Genomic DNA, 25,147 nt, shown 5'->3' on the forward strand with positions numbered 1-25,147 from the left:
ATGGTTTGCCGCATCTCAGACCGTGCATTTGAAACATCCCTTTTGACATAACCAAGGCGCCTCTGATCACCTCCGTGACAATCTCCTAGGATTCCCATGCAATCTGAGGTTGACAAGTTGCGTTCATGCAACGTCCTTATCATTTGGAGGTCTTCTCGTGGGATCTTTCGATGAGACCGGTAAAACCTAACCTTCTCTTCCTGTTGCATCAGAGCATGTGTATGGTCTTCTGTAAAGCACGTGACAGTCCATCGGTTATCTCGGAGTCCAATGATCATGTGAGCCTTGCAATCGTGACGTTGCAACCTATTCCTTTTTCTTGTGTCTGCCATGTTCATCCAAAGTCCAGGGCGTTTGCTATTGTTGCTTGACTCTGTTGCAATACTATCTGTAGTGCTATCAGATTCACTTTTGCTTCCACCAGGTCGTGCATGAACACACGTGAAAGTCCTGCTAATTAGCTTTGTGGGTCCTCTGGCCTGGCTATTTTTTGAAGCAGATGTTCTGATTCCAAACCCATGCCTGAAAGCATATGCGTTGTAGAATTGTCTTGCGTCATCAACTGAATCAAAGGTCATGCCCACATATGGAACAAGTGGTTGCGATGATATTGCATCATCATCTGCATCATCCATAACTTGTTGGACATCACCAGCATTAATCATCCCTTCCATACTAACTCCATTCGCAACAGAAATTTGCCCCATGATGTAGCTCTCATCATCATCACCTCCAGCACCAGCAGCCTATGTTTGTTGTTGCAGAAAAAAGTTATCACAATGTCAGTAAAAAAGGGTATAACATGCAGGAAACTAGTGCTTCTATGTTTTGACCTCACAATACTAAATAAAATGCTTCCATATCTTCTACTACCATGATCACAGTGCTACAAGCAAAGTAATCAAGTTGATTTTCCGGTTTTGTAATACAAATTGATTTTTCCTAATAGATGCAACATCTTCTATCTAACATTTTTTCTAGTGTATGAACTCTGTCCAACAGGATTACTGCTTAAAGCATGCAACATAGTCAAATAGAACCAGTGCTTCATATTTTTGTAACAAGATATGCAGCATTAGCCTTAAAAATAAGCTCATATTGAGGAATTTTTTCAGCTTTCATTTTGTACTTTGTTAGGAGCATTCACCACACATGTTGCACATTTTTTGTTTTTTGCAAATCTTAAACTGAAACTGCAAGGAGCAAATTATACATGGGTTTCAGTTGACTTCCTCCTGAACATTTTTTTTGCTGCATTTTTTTAAAAAATGGTGAAAGTGTAAGGGCAAGTATACACAGGTTTCAGTTGACATCACCCTGCACATTGCTAGAGCAGTTATTAAGCTGAAATTGGAAAGGGGTTTATTTGTACATAGTTTCAGTTAACATAAGGAGACATGCTGCAATTGATTCTGCATTTTTTCTGAGGACAGTGATCAGAGAGACACAAAATTATGAACATGGCAGAATCAAAAACAACATGATGCTTCATGCCTGCAAGGAGCTTGCAACTTACCCAAGCTTCTGAGGACCTTGCCCGGGATGCTTCAGCAGAGAACACAGGAGGATTGCAGAGCTCCCTTGCAGCTGTAGACCGGCGAATCGGCTCGCCGGCGAGAATCGGAGCCGATCTGGCTTGCCTGCTGCTCGATGGAGCACCGGAGCTTTGATCCATGGCGGCCGACAGCATAGATCGAACTATGTGGTGTGCTGCCATGGCGCTGGAAGGTGTACGGGGGCGTTGCTGCGTCGACGGCGGCGAGGTAGAGGCGATGTTGCGTCGGTTGCGGCGGTGGTAGAGCCGGTGCGGTGTTGGCGGCGGTTGTGGTAGAGGTAAGGCGGCGTCGGCGGCGTGGATCTCCTCCTCGCCCTGGCCTCGGGCGGGTGCAGAGGAGCTGCAGAGGAGGTGGGGATTTTGCTTCCACGAAACCGTTGCAGAAACGCTGGGAAGGACAACGGGATCTTGTCGGGAGGGTTTACACATGGCTTGAATCCGACGACAGCGTATAATTAAATCCAACGGCTGTCTTGCGGGATGCTAATTGAGAGATTAGCAGGCGGATGACGCCTAGCAGCCGCACCAACACCTCGAGGTCTAACCTAGCGGCCGTGTACCGCCTGCCCTCACCGCGCTCCACGTCGGCCCAACATCCAGGACCCACCAGTCAGCGTGGCCGCTTTCATGAGCTAATTCGTGAATTGGTGCAATTTATTACCTCGCATGCCTAAAAATGGTGGTGCCATGGGATTTTTCTCCAAATATGGTGGCAAGTTCTTGCACCGGCCCCAAATGTGGTGGTTTTGTGTAATTACCTCACGCCTGAATAAAACTTTCAAGAAGAAATTATCGCACTGCATTAATGTGACAGGTTCAATCAAAAGTCAAACATGATATTTTAATCCTTGAAACAAAGCTAGAGCCAACACATTCAATAAGGTCATGACGCACGTGTGTCGACGATGCCTCATCTACTTGAAGTGGCGAGATCGTGGGTTTCACCCGAAGAGAATGCATACTTGTGGTCGAACCGTTACTTAACAACCTTGCTACTAGTTGACGACTCATTGCTAGTCGGATCCCGATGTTGAGAGAGGCCAAGGACCCCCCCCCCCCCCCCGCTAGAGAAAATTCCACTCGCGAGGGTCGTCGCTACACCTCCATATAATCCCAGCTCATCCATGCCCAGCTAAGAACTGAATAAGGTGCACCAGTATGAAAAAACATTGAAACGAGTTAAAGGATATGATCACACCAAAAGCTTGAATTGGATCCACCGTAGAAGAAAAGAGAACGAAGAATGATAAACTAGAAGCTCCGTTAGAATCTTCTTCCGAATCACCGGATAAGAACATTGACGGAAAGAAAGGAGAGGCTTCCCATCAATAAAAGGATACTTGAATAAGAAATCTGAGTCCTTGAAGAAATAAGGGTGGGAGGGCGGGAAAAACAAAGACAACTTGAGGATGGATGAAACAGACAACGTTGAGAAGAACTGATAATTGATCTTGCGAATGTTGAAGTGATCGGATCCACTTGAAGAGAAACACACGGTGAAAAGGATTAACATGACAATCTCGATTATCACGAAGGATTAGTATTCACATCGGAGTATGGGAACACCGCTTAGACAAGGGATGGAATCAACATTTGACTTCGAAGCAACTCGAATACCACAACTCAAAAACAAAAACAAAGGATTGACTTGCGGAATAAGCCGGAACAAATATATGATAGAGATTTCGTCCGAAGTTTTTGTGGTGGGGCCTACACGGGCTCGATCGTACAGCACCATCATGTACAAGGCAGTGTACATGACATACGAAGCGTCCCCAAGTCGGCATAGCCAAGGACTCTTTAAGACACAATGAGACCACTGTAAAACCAACCGTGAATAGGCGGACCACTAGACGTCGAACCCCAATTTCATATCATACATTTGTGAGAAAGACATCCTACGAGCTACTTGAATTCCCACTTATAAACTCCCGAAATTTTTCGGTTATGCAATCAGGTGTTGGGGATATAGGGAAAGCATAATATCTCACCCAAAACTAACAAATCCTACATCCAGCTGTATCCATCCTTCAACACATAACCAAGAAACCTTCGGAAATCATCTACCTCAACCTTCGAAAAGCATCTGTTATACGAGTTATGGCAATACTCCCAAACTCCCGCCCCAGTACTAGGTGGCGTCGAGGTTATCTCACCAACAACTGCATAGAAGAGATTTTCGATGTCGGCGAAACTAAACTCAGGTATTCCAGAACTGCAACGATAAAATTGTGACGACAACACCTCGGAGCTCAACTCCCGGACACTGCCACAACCCCTAAATGACAGGAGGCACGAAGAACAATGTTCTCATCACAAAACCATCAGAACGATTCCAAGATACCCGCGTGATCCTAAATTTTTTTTAGTGAAATTTGAGGAGAAAAGAGTCAAAACTCTACGTTAGGATGCCTCACCAGAGCGACGAAGGGACTGAGGAGTAAAAAGAATTTCTAACTCTCCGATATATATAATCCTAAAAGACTCAAAACATTTCTAGACTCAATAACGCCAGCGATTCGATCAAGCAGGGGGCTCCTAAGGTCGGGGAAGGCTCTGATTACCAACTTGTAACACCCTCGATGCGGCTATATCTCCCACGTGTCGAAGCACGACTTAGAGGCATAACCGCATTGAAAGCAATGTCGCAAGTGAGGTAATCTTCACAGTACCCATGTAATACATAAGGGAAAGAGATACATAGTTGACTTACAATCGCCACTTCACACAATTATATGAATAAAGCATTACATCATCCAAATACAATCAAGGTCCGACTACGGAACCAAAATAAAAGAAGACTACCCCAAAAGCTACACAGATCCCCGATCGACCCCAACTGGGCTCCACTACTGATCAACTAGAACGAAACAACACAAAGGATAAGGTCTTCAACGAGCTCCTCCTTGAGCTTGGTTGCGTCACCTGCACGGTATCATCGGCACCTGCAAACTGGTTTTGGAAGTATCTGTGAGTCACGGGGACTCAGCAATCTCACACCCTCGCGATCAAGACTATTTAAGCTTATAGGTAAGGTAAAAGGTATGAGGTGGAGCTGCAGCAAGCGACTAGCATATATGGTGGCTAACATACGCAAATGAGAGCGAGAAGAGAAGGCAAAAACACGGTCGATCAACTATGATCAAGAAGTGATCCTAAAACAACCTACGTTAAGCATTACTCCAACACCGTGTTCACTTCCCGGACACCGTCGAGAAGAGACAATCATGGTAACACACGCGGTTGATGTATTTTAAATAAGATCAGCTTCAAGTTTTCTACAACCAGACATTAACTAAGACAAGAATTTTGGGACGGAAGGAGTACTTTACATCTCTAGTTACCTCGATCGATGCAAAGACACCATGGCCCATGGTCATGCAAAGACACCATGGCCCATGGTCAGGTCGCGGTTCCTCTGGCCCGTAGATGCCTGGAGATCAAAAGGTCAAAGCACCCGAGGAAGAAAGTGAAAAGTCACACACACACACACACACACACACACCACAAGTATTGTGCGTGAAGCAGTCAGGCTCCCTGACTGACACCGAGAGCGGTTGGGCGTGGGTTGCCTTCGGAGAGCGACCACCCTTGTCTCACTCGTCCCCGTTGCGACTCGCCACAGAAACCGGTGCTGCACGGCAGCCCGGTCCGGTCCAGGGCGCCGGCGCCCACGCGACAGCGGGCGCGAGGCGCGGCGGATGCACGCCACCCGTTGCCTTGCCGTGCCGGGGCCGTCCGGTCTCGCGGGACCGCGCAGACAGGCTCCTCGTGGGCCACTTGCCGCGGCCGGATCCGGCCAGCATAGCGCTCTGCGCACGGCATGAGCACTCTGCCAGTGCCACCCGCCGCCGCTGCTGCTGCTACCGCCAACCATCCTTCTCTCCTCCACCAGCAGCATCTACCATCAGGATGGGATTGTTTACGGCTCTGGTTAACCAGACTACGCTTCCGACTTGTGTGATCAAGAGGCGTCGATTGGGAGTGCAGCGGCTGCGTGAGATGGTCCAACGTCGACGTCGTCGTCGTCACACATGATTACAACAACTCACAAATGCTCTTTACTGTTCATCAAGTATCTATCTGTACTTTTTCGATTTTCAGTACAACAACAATCTTCTGTGAAGAAAAACCAACTCTCCGGCCTCTAGGCAACAACAAATTGAGTTACACAAACCCGGAGCCCTATCCATTTCGGCCCAACAAGGGCATACATACTACACATCTTGCAACACAACACGAAGGAACGTGGGGAATCAGGTGATCACCGGGGACAGACTTTACATACAGAGGCAGGGAGGCGGCCGTCGGCGTCAGAAGGGGCTGAAGGGCTCCGGGAGCGGCTCGAACCGGTGGTCGAACAGGGGGCTCTGGTCGGGCTTGTCGTCGTCGAACCCGCCGTGCAGCCAGCTCGTGTTCCTCACGTCCTCCCCGCGCAGCAGCATCGCCTCGTACCGCGAGCTCCCGTAGATGTCCAGCTCGCTCAGGGACGTCTCCTTGGTCCCGAAGCTTCCCCGATCCGGCGAGTCCGTCGAGCTGCCTCCGTTGCGCGACAGGGCCCCGTACGAGTCGCCCGAGAAGAAGTGCCCGTTGGTGCTGCCGTTGTCGGCGTAGTGCCGGTGGTCACCGTTCGAGGTGGGATGCCCGGGGTCAGACATTCGGACCGGGCGGGCCTTGCCGGCGCTCGAGCGGATGCTGTGGGGAAACAGGGATGCGCCACGGATGCCACCCAAGTTCTGCCGAATGTCCTATCAAAAGGAAGTACACTGGTGTGATTAGCTTCTTCAACAGAATAAAACAATCAAAGGCTTGAAATAGATCTAACAAGGAGCCAGTCAATAACATTTTTTGAGTTTCACTTTACCTGACAGGATATTCAAATGCAAAATGCAGTTTACCAACTCTGGTTTATCTGGAATGTTGGTATTACATGATTTTGGTACACACCACATGCTTAATGCAGTTTCCCAGCAATGCTTATGTGTATTTTCAATTTTACATCACTAAAAGATGACTTTGCTACTCAGATGTGAAATAGTCAACTTTTCAACTCCGGTCCGTATTCTGGACCATATGACTAATTCACTTGCAGCGATGACTTTTCCACCTTGAAAATCAAAATATATTGGCCTTGTAATGTTGCATAAAGAGGCTCAGATATGACTACTTCACCACTGTAACTTAAATGCTAAAAGGAAAAAAAAAACTTGACAGATGCTAAGATGTGAAGAATGTTTTTTTAAGGAATTCAGTCAGTAACAAAACCGTAATGCAACATAAACTAAGACACAGGATGTTATTTATTATGATGTGAATACAATAAGAAACATACCATGTGCTTGATTGCCATGTCAAGTGAATTCTTTGAAATTGTCCTCCCGAATCCATTATCGCCTGCAACTGCACCAGTCCGTGCAGTCCTAGTAGCTTGACTGTCAACAACGGGCCTTTCAGACTGCCTATTTTGGTGTCCATTGGAGCGAGAAGGCGCCTTTGATGGTGGATCTGAAAACTTATTACGACTTGCAGCAGGCACGGAGAGCTTTTTTGCAGGAGCCGAGGCAGCTAACTGTTCAGCATGTGGGTTTGATCTTATTCCTGAAGCCATTCCAGGGCGTGATCTACCAGCAGATAGTGGTCGCTCAGGTAGCTTTGTCCTTAGGTTTGGTGGTGTTTCATTTGGGAAATCAGGGATATCAAGTGGCCGCACCGGAGCTCGGGGTCGTGGACTTGGGGAGCTTGGACGAGATGAAGGAGCTGATGAAGGGGTATCATGTGGCCGCACTGGAGCTCGGGGTCGTGCACCTGGGGAACTTGGACGAGATGCTGGAGCCGATGAAGGAATGTCATGTGAGCGCACTGGAGCTCGGGGTCGTGGACCTGGGGAACTTGGACGGGATGATGGAGCTGATGACGGTGCTGAACTTCGGCCACTACTAGCTGCAGGTCGGTTCATAGATGTCGTCAAGCTATTGCTACTAGAAGTGCGTCCAAAAGAAGGCGAACGGCCCATAGCTGGGGTCGATGAACGCACTGCAGGCTGACGTGTAGGTGTAGATGATCGTGAGCTGGAGCGACTGACTGAAGGAACTGTACCAGAAGACAATGAGGTGGGATGGCTTGTCCCATGACCATTACTTGAGGAAGCGCCTGGGCGGCTCGTTGCAGGAATGATACCTACGGATGGACTTGGGCGGCTCATTGCAGGAATAGAACCTGAAGAGGAATTCAACATAATTCGAGACCGAGAATTTGGAGTCGATGGCCTTGAACTTTGGGTGGCTGTGGTCCTGCCAGCAGCTGCGTCAGTTGCAGAGTTAGATGTTGCTTGATGAGTTTTCACAGGAGTAGACGGGCGAGTTTTGGATGGTGTAGATGGACGAGGTTTAACAGGAGTAGATGACCTTGCTGGAACTGGACGTGAAGCTGGCACCAATTGTTTTGGCGCAGCAATGGTGCTGCTTCGCCTACTTGGGGTTGTAGGTCTTGAACTGACAGATGAAATACTTGCGCTGAGAACTGATGTCCTGTTATTGCTTGACATGAGAGTTGATTGGATAGAAGGGCGGGTTACAGAGTTACTTCTTGCTGGTCTAGTGGGAACTGCAGAATGTCCATTCTCTGTTTGAGACACCGAAAGCTGCACATGCAATGCTTATTGCCATTAGAAAGCTATGATTATGGTTGACAGAATTTAGATGAGAAAATAATCCATTCCAAGAAACCAGGCAATTCAAAAGAGTGCGTCTAGACTAGATAACAATTGTTTACCATACATGCATGTCTCCAGAAGATACATTCAATCATGTTCTCTGATTCTAAATACGTGCAATGCAACTTAGAAAAATTAGGTGAGGCCGATCACCATATTACCGAATTCCAATAGTACAGAGCATGGTTCCTAGAATTTACTGAAATCATTTGCGCAGAAAAACATGTCCTGGACTAGTTTACAAACGAAAATCTTCAAGCAGTGGCATATTTATTATGATTATTTTCCACACAGATAGCACATTCTACGTACCCTTGATGCTCTTGTAGTTGAGGAAGATCTAGTGAGGGTGCGCTTAGGCAATATATTTGAGGATGGTATTTTCTGAGCAACCTCCAGAGCAGGAACACGGGGCGTCCCAGGCGGTGTAAGAAGCCTGAGGAGTGCATCACAAAACATGTTACATAAGAGTAGAAACACATGCTGACATGCATTAACAAGAGGAAACAAACAAGTACACCCTCTGTTCACTAATGTAGGACATTTTGGTAGTTTATATTGAACTGCCAAAACGTCCTTCAGTAGTGAACAGAGGTACTACTGAATAGCACACTGCAATAACAGAAAACAAATCAATGATCACTCTTCGCTACTAAAGCTCACAAATGTGCACATATGATTATGTGGGAGAAGCACTAAAATTATATTCTCTTCATTTGCAGAATGTCATGCTAATGCCTCCAAATTGACCTGGTCACCTCACACGCGTCTTAGTCTCATGTCACCAACATTATAATTTTCCTTTCCCATATAGAGAATAAACTGGATCCAGATAATAAAGGTCTATTAGGTATACATTCCGCTCCACCCACAGTGTTTATTTGTTTCTTTCTATGGTCTACAAATTGAGTATGTATGTACTGAAGCCAAATAATGAGATCCCAAACTTGGCCTTAAAAGGATTACATCCAACATCCACCGCAGCCACTAGTGAAGCAGACAGCCCACAAATGAAAATCTGACGTATTTTTGGTACCCTCTCTGCGGAACAGAGCACACATGGCACCCCAAAATCAAGCTTACCGAGGCAAAAAAGTACGGGGGTCAGGTACAAATCGACCCAAAATACAGCCGACTGAAGGCAGTGCAGAAAAAAAATGTTCAACAGCCTTCATAAGCACGCTGCATTAATCACTCAATTCCAGCTTTTAAGATGACACACAGACGGGTGATTCGCCTCCCAGAAACCCGGGAAATTAATGAATAAGAAAAGGATTCGTGGGAGCGACGCTCACCAGTCGTAGTCGTTCTTGCCGATCTCGGCGTCCAGCAGGTCCTCCATCTCAGACCGCCCCGCGGCGAACCCCTTTCCGCCCCGCACAAGGGGTCACCGGAGCACTGGCCAAACCGATGCCGCCGCAGCGCCGACGGGGATCCGGCTGGGCGGCCGGGGACGGGCCCGCGGGGTCGGATCTGGATCGGGAAGCTTCGATTGGAGCCAATGCCGGTCCTCTCTCGTCGCTCCTGTGCGTGTGGTGTGCTCGCTGGCCGAGTGGTGGCTCTCGTGTGTGGCGTGGGTGCGGCTCTGTCGCTTTTCCCCTCGAGGGAGGAGGATGCGCGATGCGGTGAGATGAGCTGTGCGGGATCGCGGGGAGGAGATGGTGGGGGCCGGAGGGAGGGGGGGTGCGTGAGCGTGAGCTCTCTCTCTCTCTCTCTCTGGGGCTCTGCGCTGGGAAAGCTTTGTTTTGTTTAGCCGTAAAGGTTTCGCCACCCTGTCCCTCCGACGATGGCGCGTTGGGGCCCGGCGGGAGGCTTGCGGGGCTGTTGCGGGGCCGTAAATAAAGGATGGCCATATCCGGCGGACGTTCGCCATAGGAAATGGCATCTGTGAACGTTCATCACGCAGTTTTCAACGCATTCGGAGAACCTGGATGGCTTTTTTTTTTGGTTGCAAAACTGACATGGCATTTGTTTAACTTTGCGTGTTAAAAATCATCCAAAACTGCACCGATCAAGATCGTGTGGCAACTAGGGCGTGTTCGCTGGCAGTTTCCCCTTGACGAATGTTCGCCCATTACTATTTCCGTAAGTAAAACCTGTGCGATAGCGGAATTGCTAATGCCGCCCACCCAATTTTTAAAATAATGCAATAATTGAAATTCACGCTTTTTATGTTCTAAAAAACAATAAGTATATGATGATGTATACTACATTTAGTAAAGTTTCATAATGAAATACGTTTTAATGTGAGCTACACGCAAAAAAATCATGTATTTCTGACACATCCACTAATTCATCATATATGATTTTACCTTTTTTTAAATCAGATGAAAACGCATTTCATCATAAAAAATTACTGCAATGTGGTAAACATCAACATGCCATATTTTTTCTCTAAACAAAACTTTAAAAAAGTGACATTTGATTATTAATTTGGAATTTTTGGGCTTCATGGAGCCTGGGAGCCAAAATCCTCAATAGTGTGACAACAACAAAATTAATGTTAGTACAATTTCTCTTACTATATGTCTCTTTATTTTCCGTTATACTTGTGGAGGTGTCCCAAGTGTTTTTATTTTCCTCTGCTCCGGCGACCTAGGCAAGGCGGTGGATAATCTATCGCTTTCCCCATGACACCATGCCCCCTCCCCCTCTCCCTCTATTTGCCGCTCCGACATGTAGAGTGGCGGGGACCTAGTGCTTTTCGACCGGTGGTGCTACGATTACGCACTTTTGGGTTTTATCTTCAAGCTGCGTTGGCAAGACGTTGGCGACGACGTGGAATAAGGTCCCTGCCCCACCTTGGTTTGGTTGGTACCATTCTAATCAGCGAAGGCGTGTGGAGTATGGCATGTCCCAAGATTTGGTTCTCCGGCTCTAGCATTTTCTTCTGCAAGCTTGTCTCAGTTGTATTGACACTCCCAAGGACTTAGATATATTTTTCAATTTATATAAGAGTGTGTTTGTAAGGGCATCTGCTCCTAACAACCATACTTGGATTCAAATCAAATTATGTTCGGAGTCAAATATCTCTTACAATCAAATTACTTGGATAGTGGAGTGAAAGTTGTGTCGGTTTGTATCCCTTGTAAGACATCAGAAGCTTGGAAAAACCTAGCCGCCGCCTCCACCATAGATAGGTTCCCCCTCCTCCGGTCCACCTCGCTGGAGTTGGGAGGGGTGGGGAACCCGATCTATGAGTGGAGTTCTTCGTAATAGTAGTGTTTTCATTAGATTGGTTTAGGGTTTTGGTAGTCTTCTTCTTCTTTGAAGATGGAACTATCTACAATAAGTAATCGTTGCCCTTCGTTCGACGACGAGATCTCCTTCCCGACGTCAATGCTGGTGTCGAAACATTAAATTTTTCTTGGTATGGTCCTTCAGATCTTGCTTCACCAGATCGGTTTTGGATTTCTTCTCATGGTTGCCGCGAGGATGGTTGTCCTCGCAATATCTGCCTCGGCCGCTACATCCTCGATAATGGTGATTCGTACTCTCGTCTCCCATCGATGTCGACATGGCTGTTCTGTTTTTGTCCCTGAAATACCGGTGTTGATGCTCTTGCCGATGTTGGTTGATTACTTTAATGATTGCGTGCATGCATCCAGCCTTGGCATTGCGGTTCAAATTATAACCGAGAACCCTCGTCGGTATTTACAGGCATCCCAACCTTGGCATTGTTTGATACCTTTATTATTTTTCTGTGGCTACCTTCAGAAAAGTAAACCTTGTGGCATGGAAGAAGAAAGAGTTTGAAGATCTCGAAGATTTGCTTGTTTCTTTTAGACTTTATTTTGTAATCATTGTAGTCAGCTCATGTATCTCTGTCATGTACAATTCGCTACTACTCCCTTCGTTCTCAAATATTTGTCTTTCTAGAGATTTCAACAAGTGACTACATATGAAGCAAAATGAACGAATCTACACTCTAAAATATGTCTACATACATCTGTATATTGTGTCCATTTGAAATGCCTAGAAAGACAAGTATTTGGGAACGGAGGGAGTATAAATATATCATGGTATGTCAAAAGAAATTACGGTTCTGATAGAAAATCATCCTAATCAATTTGTTTTGACCCGAACATCCTACTCCCTCCTTCCATCTATATAGGGACTAATACGTTTTTTAAGACTGCCTTTGACTATTGATAAGATTAATAGTACATGACATGCACAATGTGAAAATTATATCACTGAAAGCTCCTTTCACACACGAATTTAACGGTGTGCTTTGTGTAAGTTGCATGTCATATATTATTGGTCTAATATTTGGTTAAAGTTAGCCTCGAAAAACGCATTAGGCCCTATATAGATGGAAGGAGAGAGTAATCAATTTCATCCTCACAACCATGTTTCATGAAAAAACATGTTTAATGAAGGTTAATGAAACTCCAGAAAGAAAAATAATGTTGCTGGCATGTGGGACCGTGGCCAATTAGGGTCCGCTGCGGCCACTGCGATAGATGCCGATAAGGCTCTAGTTAAGATACTGTACGTGGCATGTGCTGGTGGTGGGGATCAGAATAATCAGCTGGCCTGTCTGGTCGGTGGATGATTTGCTGCCCGATGAGATGAGATGAGACGATAATCATTCATTCCGTTTGCCAAGGAAAAAGATGATCATTCTCAACTCGAGGCGACGGTATGGATATGTAATAAGTGTGAGTGAGGCAGCCGGCAGCCTGTCAAAGTCCCTCTTCTGACAAATCGTGTAGTCAAATGCCGGCAACATGCGCCTGCAGCTCAGCTCATGAACGAGAGACCCTAGAGCGTGCACGTGCATCCACCTTGCTTTCGAGGTACGTCGTCGCTCGATCCAAAGCGCGGGATGAGATGAGATCGTACCCGGGTTGCTCGGCTCCCCTGGAATTACTTGGATAGATGCACATCCTCTCCGGCGAGTACTTGTTGCTGTGCCAAGATATAAATCTTGTGGCATCTGTACTATTTTGTGCCAGAAAAACCCAAACATTCAGGTGAGCCGGACGAGCAGGGGATCTGGAACAGCTGCGTGAGTAGGAGCATCTATAGGCAGGCGTTTCAAACCCGTCTTATACGTCTGGGAAGGTCGTCCGGTCATTGACTGGTCATGATTTTTCGACCCGGACGGGCTCCATAAACGGGTCTCAAATGTTCGAGCTGACAAGCACCCCTCATATCCAGCTCCTAAATATGAGACATCCGGGCGCGACCTAGCACGCCCGTCACGTCGGACCCGACAGCCTGACTTCACCGCAAATTGCACCGAATCCATCAAACCCTTCTTCCTCCTCCTCCTCCCACCGCCCTCCAACCTTTCCCGCACCCGGACCCTCGCCATCCTCCACGCTTGCTCCCAATCCTCATCACCGGCCCTGATCCACCGTCGAAGATGTCGTCCAGCCCGGCCCAGACCGCCGCGACAGAGACGCAGTCCGCCTTGTTCGTCAGCTGCGACTTGCAAGGCGGAGAACGTCGCCCGAAAGTTGCGGTGACGCAGACAGCAAGAGAGGGAGACGGCGACAGCGTCACAAGGAGGTACGGACATGGTGGATCAGTTGTCTCCTCCGTCGCGACGAAACCCTCTTGGATGAGCATGCGAAGAAGTGATTTGCGAACAAGAAGAAAGAGATCAACGACCGTAGAGAGTACGAGGCGGCGAGGGCGGCTACGACACGGATGCAAGCGAAGAAGGCAACCCGGATGCAGGTAGAGCAGGACGAGCATGACACATTCCGTCTGGAGCACGACGCATTCTGCTCGGAGCAGGCGCCCGGCCGGTGGTCCGAGGCCACTAATCATGTTCGGACATTGATTTTATTTTGGCATGTCTGGTTTGTTGAACTATGATTTGCTTTACTTTGTTTCAAATTTTGAAATTTAGGCAATTTGTATCATATGATCGACGTGCATGGATTGCATGAATTTAAAAATTAAAATATAAGGTATATGAATCTAGGGAACAATATTTGAAAGATGTCCGGTCAATGCCTGTGGACGCGTTCGTGGACATTTGAGGGGCTGAATTTGCCGAGCCCGGCGGTGGTGTTCTAGGATAAGAAAAGGAGAGCGCCATCCAAACCACAACTACCCCGTCATGTCGATCCCAGTCCAGGATCTCTGTATTAGATAGAATAGATCCCAGTCGAGTGATGATCAGGAGTCTACCGCGGCGTGCGTAGGCTGGTGGCGGCGTCTCGGGGACGGCAGGGCACGGACGATTGGACGGACGAGTGGTCGACGGCTCCCGCCCGCGCGCGTCGGTTGGGTGGGCGACGGACGGCGACAGGTGGTTGCCGCGTCTCCATCGGCCGGGAACCGGACACCGCGGCACTGTGCCGTGATCTGGGCACGGCCCGACTTGCCTCCGTGCGCCGGAACTTTCCTCGCCGTCTCGCTGGCGCCGCTGGCCACGCACGTACGCACGCACGCCGGGCCGATCTTGTTAGTTCCAGCCGTGCAAGGCCCCCATCTTGCTTTGCTGTGACCTGTGAATCCGAAGATGATGCTCCGTTCCGCGGTAAAATTTGTATTGGTGCTGCAGTTTACGAAATATACCAACAGAGATTCCATGCTACCCGCCGATGCAGATGCGGGAATCCCCGACGGTTGGTGGCGCGACACGGAGAAACTGCTGGCCGCCTCGTGCCCGGGACCGGACCGATCGACCGGATACATGCTACATGCTACATGCCCATAGCGCACATGCACATGCCATGCCATTCGTCGCCGGATGACCCCATCTGTACTAGTGTTGCACAATGCGCGGCCCTGCTCCTGCAGAACTGTCTGTACCGGACGACAGTGCAATCAACGTATGATTTGTCCCTCCAGCTACAGCCACAGGGGAGGAGAAAGAGATAACACAAATGGTGGACCGGTGGCAGTGCCCATTGTTGATGATGCACCAGAAATTTCCCAGTGATATCAGGCTCTGGCAGTTTCTTTTTCAGGCACAGTAGCAGATAAGGTCCGGTCCAGGAGGTCTGCTGGTATGTATCTATGCTCATCACTTCACCAGTCACCAGATCGAGTGTGGCATGTTAGTACTATGATGATAGATCGAGCCTTGCCAATCCAAAGCATCATCAGATTACCGCGACTGCACTTGTTATCGTGCTTTGTGTCCGAGGGCATAATGATGCATGATTTGCTTGTATATCTGTTTTCAGATGTTAAACTGACTGGCAAATGATAGAACGCAATGCATCCGGGGTTGCTTGCACTTCCTCCCAACTCTTGGAAACTTGCCGCTTGATGGTAAATCACGAGCTCAATCATAGGGCGTAAAGATGGCACCAGTAGTGCAGCTTAAAGATCCATGTCAAACTCCACAAGGTTTTATGAGGGAGGCCATCTGTTTTCACCCGAAAGCAAAAGCAAAAGCGACGTCTTAGCTGTGGGTTGATGAGGAGGATTAATTTGGTCTCAAGGGCAAGAATGATGGCGCCTGCACGTACGCGCGTACCAGTTGCCTTCAACTCGGACATTAATCATTTGTGCTTGGGGTACCATTTCACTTTGCCAACGCTTCATCTCCAGCCTTCTTGGTGCCGATCCTTCGGCTGCAATAAACCTTGCAATCGGCCCACTCTTGAGCAGTTGCCGAGCCTGGCCCCATTGAGCTTTTCTTGGCTGTAAAGAGCTTTGGTACCTTAAGCATGTACGAGATCCAATCTAACAAATGAAAAGGGAGCAATAAGTTTAACCATTTTACCTAATAAAGAACAGTTTCTGATGTAAACTCACACAATCAACACTAATAAAGGGGGGGGGGGGGGGGGGGGGGGGGGGCAAAGCTGAAAAGAAGCTATATGCAGAAGTGCGCAACAGTAAACCGTGTTGAGACAGCAGCAGGTTTTACTTGGTCCTTGAATTTTAACCATGGACATCTTTTGTTAGTCAGTGTGAAAACCATCTAGTTTTGATTTCTTGCATGGAGACAATTTTGGCATGTGGCTTCCCAGTTACAGAAATTTGAGAAAAAAATTAAGCAAATTTGAAAACTATGTTTTCCCAAAGAAGTGATTAAATATTCTAGCATAAAATATATGTGCGTGAAAGACCCATGTGTTATGTTCAACATGATTCATTTTTTCATTTCCCTTTTCTCAAGCCTCATATCTTCAAAAACTTTTCCAGATATTTTATTATTTTATTAAATATTTCAATTATATTTTCGATCATTTGGTCATAATTAGTTTAAAATTGGAGTGTTCAATAATTTTTTGTTTTCATAACTAAATAGGTTTTTATTGAATATTTGTTCCTGTTTTCCCAAATCCTCAAATTCTTTCGATTTTCTGAAAGAATATTCTTTTTTGTTTCCTTTTTTTCATTTTTTCATGATAACATGGGTTGCCACTATCTTAAAATTAGAGGGCACTAAACTTACACCGCAGCGACAAATCATGGTTCAAAGTGTCGGCTTCTTGCCGGTTTGGCTTTGCTATATATAATATTAGATATCGGACGATATATTAGACAATATGTAGTTATATATTTTTTTTCATTATTCTTGTCCAAACCATGTCCTTTTAGTACAAAAAATATACTATGTGAGTGCTTGTGCAGAAAAAATTACGATTCGATGTTTGTCAAGAAATAATTAAAGAAAGATTCAAAAAAATCCCTACTCTATTTTTTATTTATTTATGAACATTTACAAAGAATTATGCATGATTTTGTTAATTTGATGAATTCTTAAATAATAATCTTATTTTCAACATTTTAGAAAGGAAATTCTCATATGTGTATTAATTGGTCCATATAGGTGGACGTAAAGTGTCAAATAATCGGTCATATGTTTAAATATACTGGTTTGCATCGGCTGATATCAGTACAAGTGATATTTACAAGATAACAAAATGCTATATGCCCCAGGGATAATTCCTGGCCCAACAGGCGCCAAAGAGGAGCTCTCACCCAAGACCTCCTATATGGTCCGGTGAACAATTATTAAATTTGATGAACAAACTTTGAATTCGATGAACATTTTTTGAACTTGATGCAAAAAATTGTATTCGAAAACAACTTTGTTGAAAAATTGTTTGAACAAATTTTGAATTCAATGAGATTTTTTGAATTTGATGAATATTTTTAGAAAACGATGAACAAAATTTGAGTTCAATGATTTTTTTACATCGATGAACAAAAAAAATGTTCGTGAATTTGAAAATATAATTCAAAACAAAAGTGAAAAAGTAGAGATGAAAAAAGTGGAAAAAAGAGAAAAGAATAGGGAAAAAGGAAAAAAAGAAACGAAAAATGAACCAACCCATGAGAACGCCAAGCGCGCGAGGGGGTGCACGCGGTACGAGCGGTATAGGTTCCCCAAGGGCTCTTATTTCTCGCAATATGCGCTTGGAGGCCGACGCGCGCGCACCCCACGCCACCCCCCCCCCCCACGCGCACATTTGGGCCTGCCCAATATTTTCTTGTTTTCTTCTTTAAATAGTCTAGGATTTCGAAAATGTTCCAAAATTCAAAAATTGTGAATTTGGAAAAAGTTTGTGGAGCCAAAAAATGTCCCTGAATTCGAATAATGTTCACGAATTTGAAAAATGTCCATGATTTCAAAATATGTTGAATTTGGATATTGATGAACATTTTTTGTCAGATGAACAAATTTGAATTTGATGAACATTTTTTGAACTTGATGAACAAATTGTCAATTCAAAGAACAATTTTTGGAAATAGGGTGAACTTTTAAAAAAATGTATGAACATTCTTGAATTTGATGAACCTTTTGAAAAAATATGGCGAACATTTTTTGAATTAGATGAAAAAAATTCATTTTTTGAACTTGATGAACAAATTCTATATTCAAGAACACTTTTTTGAAAATGGGTGAACTTATTGAAAAGTGAATGAACATTTTTAAAATTATGGTGAACACATTTTTATTACGAAGAGCAAATTTCGAATTTCATGAACATTTTTTAAATCAGATGAGCATTTTTTGAATTTAGTGAACAAACAAAAAATTGGAGGTGGGGAGGAGGGGGGTGGGGGTGGGGTGGGGGGGGGGGACGCGCGCGGTCGCTTCGCGACGTCCTACGCGCCGAATAGGAGGTGCCCTCTCACCCACAGATGTCAGAAAGTTGGCGCGACGCCTGCGGGCGCTCACTCATGGGCCTTGTTTATTAGCTTCGTAGCGATTTTATTGCACTTTTTTGCGGTTTAGTTTGGTTTTTGTCATTGTTAATCTCATTTTTAGTGGTTCTGTTCTTTCTTTTATTCAGTTTCTTTGTTTTGATCATCTTTCCTTTATTTTCTATTTTTCTTTATTATGTTTCTTTTTTCCCCTTCTGCCTTTTGTGTACTATACAAAACTGTTCATGGTATATTAAGAAAATGTTCACCGTATATTACAAATTAGTTTATATTTCATTATAATAATGTTCATCCTATATTTAAAAAATATTTAACATATATTGAAAAAATATCTATTGTGCATTTTTTTCAGCGTATATTACAAAAATCTCAATGTACTTAAAATATGTTCATTTTAAGTTAAAAAAAGTTTAGCGCCAATTATAAAAAAATGTTTATTGATATTCAGAAATGTTTAATGTGTATTTGAAAATAAGAATAGAACGGAAAACATGATTGGTATAGTGAATCGGATGTGTACATGGTGCTCTCCACCTCCAATCAAAACATCTGCCACAGGTCGGTTTGCAACTTGTCGTCGCGTATCAAGGTCTTGAGGAAGCCGTGATGTGTTGTTGGTGTAGTGACGCTTGGATATATTTAGGTGTCGTGAAGTGCTTTCTCCACCCAGCGAGCCTTTCCATGTTGTCAAAGTAAGACACCGGGCCTTGGATCTTGCTCCTTCTTGCGATGTTGATGAGCTCTTCTTGGCATCAACCTCTGCACCCCTGAACCATATGCATACGTTGCCAAGGCGCGGTAGGAAAATCCTCTGGCAGTTCTCCTTCGTGTCGACATGATCTCTTCCTCCAAAGGATAGTTGAACTTCTCGGTGATGGGGAGAAGGTCGCCATTCATTGCTTTAACCTTTCACTCGACTACACTCCAAGAGTACCACACACAAGGCAATGTTCTTCTCGGTTGATTCATTCACCTTTGCTTGGCTACTTCAACACCATCCATCGGTGTGGTCGTCGTTGTCGGCGTCTTCTGGTCCGCCAATGAGGGTGGTGTTCTGGTTGCCTTCACGTGAATGCCACTCTTCTTGGGAGATGATGAAAGTGGCACCGCCTTGTTCCTTTGTTCCATATTGGCTTGTGTGGTGGCACTAAGCGGCTGAGTAGGTCCGCTCATGGCACTCCAAGTCACGGGAGACGCAAAACTTGATCCTGTCATTTTCTTGAACGACGCCATCATCGGGTCGTAAACGTACCTGAGTGTGCTGAAGCACTAAATCCTCGAGTTTGTACAGAACTTGACGATTTCTTCAACGTCTCTCGCGCTTGCGTTGGTTCTCCGTTGGAAAACCTCTAGTCCTCAATGGCACCGGTGGCACAGATAGAAGTGTTGGTGTAGGGCGTCGTGTGGGTGATGAAGTCATGTCCATCGTCGCCTGCAGCTGTGGCCAATCTCCTAGCCTGGGAGGGGACAAAGGTCATGGTGGAAGCGTCGGCCACGGAGGCTCCCGTGGTCGCCACTACTGAGTGGGCTTAGGGTTCCTCTCATTGCGTTGATGTCTTAACCGTCAGTTCCAACGTTGCGGCATGTTGGGATGGCCCCGTTGGTGGAAGTGTCGGGTTGGTGAAGATTATCGTCGAGGCACCAAAGTTCGGTGCTCATGTTGGCCCTGAGCTTGGCACCTCGTCCTCCCTGCAACTTGTGTTGAGAATGTACTTGGCGTCGTTGGTGAAGGAAATATGCCCTAGAGGCAATAATAATGTTATTATTTTACTTCCTTATATCATGATAAATGTTTATTATTCATGCTAGAATTGTATTATCCAGAAACATAATACTTGTCTGAATACATAGAGAAACTAAACGTCACTAGTATGCCTCTACTTCACTAGCTCGTTAATCAAAGATGGTTATGTTTCCTAACCATAGACATGTGTTGTCATTTGATTGACGGGATCACATTATTAGGAGAATGATGTGATTGACATGACACATTCCATTAGCTTAGCACCCGATCGTTTAGTGTGTTGCTATTGCTTTCTTCATGACTTATACATGTTCCTATGACTATGAGATTATGCAACTCCCGTTTGCCGGAGGAACACTTTGTGTGCTACCAAACGTCACAACGTAACTGGGTGATTATAAAGGAGCTCTACAGGTGTCTCCAAAGGTAAATGTTGGGTTGGCGTATTTCGAGATTAGGATTTGTCACTCCGATTGTCGGAAAGGTATCTCTGGGCCCTCTCGGTAATGCACATCACATAAGCCTTGCAAGCATTGCAGCTAATGAGTTAGTTGTGAGATGATGTATTACGGAACGAGTAAAGAGACTTGCCGGTAACGAGATTGAACTAGGTATTAAGATACCGACGATCGAATCTCGGGCAAGTAACATACCGATGACAAAGGGAACAACGTATGTTGTTATGCGGTCTGACCGATAAAGATCTTCGTAGAATATGTGGGAGCCAATATGAGCATCCAGGTTCCGCTATTGGTTATTGACCGGAGACATGTCTCAGTCATGTCTACATTGTTCTCGAACCCGTAGGGTCCGCACGCTTAAGGTTTCGATGACAGTTATATTATGAGTTTATGAGTTTTGATGTACCGAAGTTAGTTAGGAGTCTCGGATGTGATCACGGGCATGACGAGGAGTCTCGAAATGGTCGAGACATAAATATTGATATATTGGACGACTATATTCGGACACCGGAAGTGTTCCGGGTGATTTCGGAGAAAACCGGAGTGCCGGAGGGTTACCGGAACCCCCCCGGGAGAAGTAATGGGCCTTATGGGCCTTAGTGGAGAGAGAGAGAGAGAGGGGCGGCCAGGGTGGGCCGCGCGCCCCCTCCCCCTCTGGTCCGAATTGGACTAGGAGAGGGGGGGGGGGGCGGCGCCCCCCTTTCCTTCTCCCTCTCCCCCTTCCTTTCCCCCTCCTAGTAGGAGTAGGAAAGAGGGGAGTCCTACTCCTACTAGGAGGAGGACTCCTCCTCCTTGGCACGCCATAGGGCCGGCCGGCCTCCTCCCCTTGCTCCTTTATATACAGGGGCAGGGGGCACCCCTAGACACACAAGTTGATCCACGTGATCGTTTTCTTAGCCGTGTGCGGTGCCCCCTTCCACCATACTCCTCGATAATATTGTAGTGGTGCTTAGGCGAAGCCCTGCGACGGTAGAACATCAAGATCGTCACCACGCCGTCGTGCTGACGGAACTCTTTCCCGACACTTTGCTGGATCGGAGTCCGGGGATCGTCATCGAGCTGAACGTGTGCTAAAACTCGGAGGTGTAGTAGTTTCGGTGCTTGATCGATCGGGCCGTGAAGACGTACGACTACATCAACCGCGTTGTCATAACGCTTCCGCCGTCGGTCTACGATGGTACGTAGATCACACTCTCCCCTCTCGTTGCTATGCATCACCATGATCTTGCGTGTGCGTAGGAAAATTTTGAAATTACTACGTTCCCCAACAGTTGGGTCATGGATCCTTCTCTGAATATTGTTCATCTTCTTTGAAAGGTTGATGCGCAACTATTTTGGTACTCCAGCAGTTTTCCTAGACAACTATTCGGTCATCATTCAGGATGTCCAAGGATTTGTTTATTGACATTTGCAATTTTGTGATGCAACATGATCGAGCCTTCGAGCAGAGGAGGAATGGCGCCAGTTTGCTTGGACATAGCACTGAGGACTGGCTAGATATTGGGATCAGAAGAACCTTTGTACATCATGACTGCTTGTGTGATCAAGCACAACATGATCGTTGAGAATGACCGTGATTTTTTTGGATTAGACCTTCTATGACCTCATGGAAAGACACCTTCGGCTGAGTAGAAGGGAAGATCAAATCAAGCGCTTCATTATGGTGTACCATGACATCAGAGAGTCCGATACGCACGATGATCTTCAAAAAGATATCATGGAGGAGTGGTGGCATGGTTTGGGGAGCAAGCCTCCTAATTTCATCTCAATGTTTGTTGTATTGCGCATGAACTATGTTATATTGTTTGCTGAGCCTTGTTGTATTTGTGTTGCATTTCATGTTGTGGATTTCATGAATTATGTAATAATTTGATGTTGTGAATTGATGAAATTGTTGTTATATTTGTTTAAGTATTAAATTTGAGATGATTTTGCTTCACATATGTTTGAAGTTGTTGCGCTGCTGGCCTTTTCTACATCATTCATTGGAGGCCCTATTTTACACCATCTGTTGGAGTTGAACATTTCTGATAATTTTAAAAGAGCATTTTGGTGATGTAAATTTACTTGAATCATTTTTTGATGATGTATTTTACGTGATGTATTGGAGATGCTCTTAAAGGCAACATTTATTGTAAAAAAACATGTACCATATATTTGCTGGAGATGAAACAACACAGGCACACATACAGAGAGCAAATGTTTCTTTTCCACGACAAACCACAGATGTTTTACTTTTTCATTGAGAAAGAGGACACCAACAGCATGCACACACTCATACATTATTGATTATTGAATGACAATGCCAAGCAAGCCAAACATTGATGCCGATGAATTGGCTTACAAAAAGGAAAATAAAAACCCCAAGATGATGCACATTGGATATGCCTCGTGACGGTATAGAATGCCTTCACAGTTCCCTCGGGGCTACCAGGAGATATGTGTAGGAATACACGATTGATTACTGTGGCATGGAGATGCCGAAGTCAAATCCGGTGCCTTGCAGCGCCTGTTCGACGATTGCATCGAGCCTTGCCGCCATCTCTGGCGTCATGTGGTTGATCCAGTCACCGGCCACCCCCTTCCTGAAGAAGGAATCGTTCATCATGGGTTCGTCATTAATCCGGTTGCCGCTCTGGTTCACCTCCAGCTTCTTTAGCTTGCCAAGGCTGCACAACTCCAAGATGGCCTCTAGGACGCCGGCCTTCTCCTCCGCCTCGGAGAATGCGCACCCCAAAAACTCCGCCAGCCTCCTAAGATTGCATTGCGGGTCTCGTAGCATCTCCTCGTACCTGAGGAACAACACCTTGTGGGGCCTTCTCCGGCTCTCCTCCCAATGCTCGAGGGCGTGGCGCCAATAAGGGCCCGCACCTGTGCGGCCCTCGCAAAACAAATCGAAGACCTCCTCGAACTGGACCTGCTCGGGGTTTGGGAGGTAGGTGCGCATGAACCACCACCACGAGACGACCACGTCCTTGGGATCCCGACAGATGTATACGATCCGGCACCCGCAATCATCATCATTGATGCGCTCCGGCAACAAGGACAATGGGAAGTGGGAGCCGAAGATACGCGGGGAAGGGTACGCCTCGATGATGCCCTGCACAACATCGACCGGTTGCCGATAGATTGCGTGGATGAATTTGACGCAGCCATGCGGGTTTTGGTGGAGCAGAGGGTGCTCCTGGCTGGATGGCGGGTGGACGTGCCGGTGCACAGTGGCGAAGGCTAGAGATTTAAGCCATGTGGTGCCAGACTTGGGGCAGCTCACGAGGAAGATGTCCGTTGGCTTGGGCTCGAAGTGATCGCGGACTGCCGCCAGGGCCGACAGGTGCCACTCGGGGAACCAGTACCCACGGTACTGTCGCCTCTGCATGTCGGCGGGCGGCGGCACTAGCCGCTTCTCGACGGGCAGCGACGGGATGAGCTCGGTGAGGTTGTCGGCATCGTTCCTCGCCGTCAGCGCGTCACCGAGGCAACTAGGCTGGAGTTTTTGCTCCGCTACACGGGCCATCTCGTGCCTATTACAAACCTCGTAGGAGTAAGTGCAAGTCTGATGAGCAAGCGCCAAGGAGCAAGCTGCACATAAATACTCAGTTGAAGGCGGACAGTTGCGGAGTCACTTTCATTCATGGTTGTTGGGACAAACTACAAAGTGAAGGCATCTCTCTTTCTCGTGTTGGGCGTGGGAATTTTCTATCACTCCCTCCGTCCCACTAACAAGTGGTTGCCGCGTCCGCGTCCATATCCACCGGACACCGGGGCGCTGTGCTGGGATCTGGCCACGCCCGAGTTGCTTCCGTGCAACAGAACGGAACTTTCCCGGTCGTCTCGCTGGGCAGGGCGCTGCTGATCACGCACGCACGCACGTACGCCGGGTCGATCTTGTTAGATGCAGCCCTGCAAGGGGCAAAAATGGAGCTGGAGATAGCCCGGCGGATGCTAGCTTGTTCCGCCTTAGCGTAACCTGCAAATCCAACTAATCCGGAGATGGGATGAGCTTCACTTCTGCAGTACACATTCTCTTCTATGAAATACTCCCTTCATTCTAAATTACTCGTTGCAAAAATAAATGTATCTACTATCACTATAAAAAAAGGCAGATCCAAACAATCTAATTCATTCATCTATCAAATCTAATGGTCTATAATCTTTTCATGTTTAACACTACAAGCCACGCATTAAGCCACCACTAATCCATGCATCGCTAAGCCCGCCGTGCCAAAAAGAAAAAAAACTGCCACAACCCACGCACGCACGCACGCCCGCCCGCACACCCCACTCCTCCCATCGCGCATCGCCGCACGCCGCCTCCCACTCCTCCCACGCCGCGCCGCGCCGCACGCCGCCTACGTCGGCGGCAGCGGCGGCAAGGTCCATCTCCTCCCTCAAGCTGCGGCGGGCTTGAGACACAGCGGGCTCGACCACGAAGATGGATTTCTCCGACGGGGCATTCGATTCCTGGCCTCTGTTCCTCGACCTCGCGTTAGGCACATATGCCCCAGCGGTCGTTCCTCCTCGTGGCCAGCGACGCAGATGCCCCTGCTGTCGTTCCTCGCACAACCGAGGATGAGGAA

General features: G+C 46.7%; 2 protein-coding genes across 2 annotated transcripts; both read right to left on the reverse strand.

Annotated features, from left to right (window-relative positions):
- Nucleotides 1–5,593: 5,593 nt before the first annotated feature.
- On the reverse strand, nucleotides 5,594–9,943 carry LOC123060173 (translation initiation factor IF-2). Its single transcript, XM_044482754.1, has 4 exons — nucleotides 9,563–9,943; nucleotides 8,580–8,703; nucleotides 6,888–8,195; nucleotides 5,594–6,303 (listed from the first exon to the last, which is right to left on the reverse strand). Exons 1-4 carry the CDS (start codon nucleotides 9,607–9,609, stop codon nucleotides 5,869–5,871), a joined length of 1,914 nt encoding a protein of 637 aa, XP_044338689.1. The 5' UTR covers nucleotides 9,610–9,943; the 3' UTR covers nucleotides 5,594–5,868.
- A 12,893-nt stretch (nucleotides 9,944–22,836) lies between these two features.
- LOC123060182 (cytosolic sulfotransferase 13) lies at nucleotides 22,837–24,127 on the reverse strand. The gene has a single exon (XM_044482766.1). The coding sequence runs from the start codon at nucleotides 24,082–24,084 to the stop codon at nucleotides 23,032–23,034; it is 1,053 nt and encodes a 350-aa protein (XP_044338701.1). The 5' UTR covers nucleotides 24,085–24,127; the 3' UTR covers nucleotides 22,837–23,031.
- Between the last annotated feature and the right edge of the window lie 1,020 nt (nucleotides 24,128–25,147).

Source organism: Triticum aestivum, chromosome 1A, assembly GCF_018294505.1.
Source record: "Triticum aestivum cultivar Chinese Spring chromosome 1A, IWGSC CS RefSeq v2.1, whole genome shotgun sequence".
Taxonomy (NCBI): Eukaryota; Viridiplantae; Streptophyta; class Magnoliopsida; order Poales; family Poaceae; genus Triticum; species Triticum aestivum.

Bases quoted from the DNA above. Each gene is read 5' to 3' on its own strand.
- LOC123060173 (XM_044482754.1), bottom strand. From the start codon at position 9,609: ATGGAGGACCTGCTGGACGCCGAGATCGGCAAGAACGACTACGACTG. The intron at 8,704-9,562 runs GTGAGCGTCGCT...TGCACTCCTCAG, and splicing joins GGCAAGAACGACTACGACTG to GCTTCTTACACCGCCTGGGA. The intron at 6,304-6,887 runs GTATGTTTCTTA...TCCTTTTGATAG, and splicing joins ACATGGCAATCAAGCACATG to GACATTCGGCAGAACTTGGG.
- LOC123060182 (XM_044482766.1), bottom strand. From the start codon at position 24,084: ATGGCCCGTGTAGCGGAGCAAAAACTCCAGCCTAGTTGCCTCGGTGAC.